At 35.8% G+C, this 3,539-nt stretch overlaps 1 protein-coding gene and 1 long non-coding RNA gene across 3 annotated transcripts; both read left to right on the top strand.

The window, feature by feature from the left end:
* Nucleotides 1-319: 319 nt before the first annotated feature.
* On the top strand, nucleotides 320-1,467 carry LOC131332761 (protein FAR1-RELATED SEQUENCE 5-like). Its single transcript, XM_058367055.1, has 2 exons — nucleotides 320-1,085; nucleotides 1,304-1,467. The coding sequence occupies exons 1-2, from the start codon at nucleotides 320-322 to the stop codon at nucleotides 1,465-1,467; spliced, it is 930 nt and encodes a 309-aa protein (XP_058223038.1).
* Nucleotides 1,468-1,489: 22 nt separating this feature from the next.
* LOC131333128 (uncharacterized) lies at nucleotides 1,490-2,491 on the top strand. Of its 2 annotated transcripts, XR_009201723.1 has the most exons (3): nucleotides 1,490-1,776; nucleotides 1,864-1,926; nucleotides 2,008-2,491. It is a non-coding gene; the product is annotated as an uncharacterized LOC131333128 (long non-coding RNA). The 2 variants fall into 2 exon arrangements; XR_009201722.1 differs by having other exon boundaries at nucleotides 1,864-2,491.
* The last annotated feature ends 1,048 nt before the right edge of the window (nucleotides 2,492-3,539 follow it).

Genomic DNA, 3,539 nt, shown 5'->3' with positions numbered 1-3,539 from the left:
GTTTACAAAAGCAATAGGGTTCTTGATGAACATGTGAAAAGAAAGCTCATATTGAATGATAAAGGTGGGATTCCGTTGTATAAGACTTATGGCTCACTTCAGATTCAGGCAAGAGGACATAATAAACCTTCAATATAATCAGAAGGATTGTCGAAATTATATGAATACGGAGCAACATAAATTACTTGTTGAAGGAGATGCTGAGGCGATGCATAGTTATTTCATGAAGATGAAAGCCGACAATTCTGACTTCTTTTTTGCTATAGATTTGGATGATAAGAGTTGATTGAGGAATGTATTCTGGGCTGATGCAAGGAGTATGGCAACTTGTAAGGAATTTGGTGATGTTGTGACATTTAACATAACATACTTGGTAAACAAGTATGACATGTCTTTTGCTCCATTTGTAGGCGTCAATCATCATGGTCAGTCGATATTATTAGGATGTGGACTCATATCTCATGAAGACACCAAGTCATTCTCGTGGTTATTTAAGACTTGGATGACATGCATGTGGGGTTGTGCTCCCAAAGCGATTATTACCGATCAATGTATGACTATGAAGAATGCTATAGAAGACATATTTCCCAAAACCCGACACCGGTGGTGCATATGGCACATCTTGAAAAAGGTGCTAGAAAAGTTGGAAAAGTACGACACATATAAATCAATTTCACCTTGGTTGCAAAGTGTGGTTTATGATTCACTTACAAAAGATGAATTTGAGGATACTTGGGAGATGTTCATCAAAAAGTACGAACTTCGAGATAATGAATGGTTACATGAGTTGTACTTAGAGAGGAACCGATGGGTGCCAGCTTTTGTGAAAGATGTATTTTTGGCAGGAATGTCATCCATACAAAGAAATGAGAGTATGAATTCTTATTTTGACAGTTATATCAATTCGAAAACCACATTGAAGCAATTTGTAGAGCAATATGAAAATGCATTGGTGAGAAATGTGGACAATGAAAAAAATGAAGATACGAAAAGTTCTCAATCTTACATCCCATGCATAATTGAAGATGGTATAGAGAATCAATTTCAAAATACTTACACGAATGCGAAGGCGAAAGAGTTTCAAGGTGAATTTTTTGGGAAACTTAAGTGTTCTTATGAAAAAAAAAAATAAAGGATGATGTTTGGTCAGAGTATGAGGTAAAAGAGTGCGTTACATATGGAGAAGAGAAAAGAAGAAAACGTGTGTCATTTACCGTTGATTTTAATGGTGAGACCAATGAAGCCAATTGTAATTATCGATTGTTTAAGTCTAAAGGAATGGTGTGTAACCATCAACTAATAGTGTTCCATGATAAGGGAATTCAAAGAGTACCTAACAAGTATGTCTTGAGAAGATGGAGAAAAGATGTGAAATGGTTCCACACCAAAATTCGAATCAATTATGATAACTCGTCAAGGACAATTGAAGCACGTCGGTATGACAACATGTGCAATCTTTTTAATTAGGTTGCTAATTTTGCGAAAGATTGTGAAGAGAAGCATGCTAAGGTGATGGAACGGCTACGGGAGCTAAAACAAGAGTTGGTTGAATCTTCGATAATTTGTGGAAGTAATATGGTTTCCGATACTCCTAATGATCCATTTTCACTTGGAGATGAAGTTCTAGCTTCCAAAAAGAGTAAGATCATCATTGACCCGGAACCTCATCGTCGAAAAGGGAGACCGCCATCTAAAAGAAAGCAAGGTTTTGTTGAAAAAATTGGTAAGAAGAAAAGATAACCAAAAAATAAGACATTGTCTAATGAAAAAACGAAGGTATAATTTTATATTCATTTGTTACTTATTTTATGTACATATACCTATCTTGAATGCTTACTAGTTATATTCTTTTATTAATTTCAGGAGGTTAAAGAGATTGCGGATGCCCATATGTTTGGGACACAATAGAGTGTTGGAAATATAAATGTAAGAAACTTTTCTTGTTGCTAAGTTTGTACTATAATCCATTTATTGTGTTTCATGTTAGACGTTATTGTTTTTTGCTAGAGTTACCCATGCTACATGGGGCAGTTTTTGTGGCCCAACATGATGTCCCATAATATGAGACCAACTCTGGCACAAGGCAGAGCTATCCTCCCATTTTCTCCAAGTATGGCACAAGGCAGAGCCATCCGCCCAAATAGGCACAAGGCGGAGCCTTCCTCTCAAATATGACACAAGGTGAAACTGATGCAGGCTTTGACCAATTTTTTAAGAACTTTCCAACTTCACAAAGCAACATGCCAAGTTTATTCAATAGTGAAGTTCGGAGGACAATCAAGTATCACGAGTAGTCAAGTTTGGAGTGGAGGGCAATCAAGTTTAATGGAAAGTTAATGGTAGGGTTGGAGAGGAGGACAAATCTCTTTTACAGAAATGTTGAAAGCAAGGGATAACGGCAAAAAGCAGAAGACTTGTTTGTTGATGTAAGGAGTTTCTTGTATTTTGTTGGAAACTAATTTATAATGTGTGCATTTCAGTTTTTGCTTCATGTAAGAATCAGGCACTTTGTTATTTTTCTAATGTTGTATGAAATGGAATCTCTGGTACGCAATGGAACTCTTGATCTATATCGCAAGCGTGTCGGACACGGCTCCGTGTCCTAGTTAATGTTTGTTCGTAGTTATAAGTTTAATGCTATTATTGGTGCCTCTGGTCTTGGTCTTGTGGATGATAGATTTTTAGTTTAAGCAAATATGGATGATAGGTTTCTAGTGTAATGCTGCATTTTTTTTTTGTTGGTTCATTTTGAAATTGTAACTAGAAGCACATGGAAGTATGAATGTAAAATGGAAGTATGGTTTTTAGCACCTAGAGATGTAATTACTAAGCATCATTAAACTCTTGATCAGTATCGCAAACGTATTGGACACGGCTCCGTGTCCTAGTTAATGATGCTTTGTAGTTTTAAGTTTAATGCTGGTTTGCAGAACTAATTTATAATACTACTATTGGTGCCTTTGGTTTTGTGGATGATAGGTTTCTAGTGTAATGCAACTTTTTGTTTTTTGTTCATATTCTGAAATTGTAACTAGAATTTTGAACATGGTGGTATAGATGTAAAATGGAAGTATGTTTTTTAGCACATGGAAGTATGAAAGTAATGCTGGTCTATAGCACATGAAGTATGGTTTTTAGTTTAAGTATAGACTTGGTAGAATGTAAAAACAAATCCCAAAGGTAGGGTTTTCAAAAAATTTCGGCAGAGTCTCTTCTATTTTTGGTTCTAGCCCGACGTCTTGCGTCTCAGTCAGTACAGCAAGAACAACAACAGGAATTAGCATCAAGTTACGCACAAGCCCACACCGGGCATTTCTCATTCTAAATCCATTCACAACACAAACCATAAAATCATTCACATCCAAATAAATAAGAGTACATTTTCCTCTCTAATTGTTTAAACCTCATTTGCAAAACAAAAACAGATTACATTTCAGTATTTCAATTGTAGGACAAATAGGCCTAGTAACTACATCTCTATTTTTTTTGCTATCTAATCATTCTACTCTCCTTCGCCACCAAATGATCAAGCATCTTTA

This window comes from Rhododendron vialii, chromosome 7a (genome assembly GCF_030253575.1).
Source record: "Rhododendron vialii isolate Sample 1 chromosome 7a, ASM3025357v1".
NCBI lineage: Eukaryota > Viridiplantae > Streptophyta > Magnoliopsida > Ericales > Ericaceae > Rhododendron > Rhododendron vialii.
The sequence above is the reverse complement of the archived record's forward strand: the minus strand, read 5'-3'. Positions and strand labels throughout refer to the sequence as shown.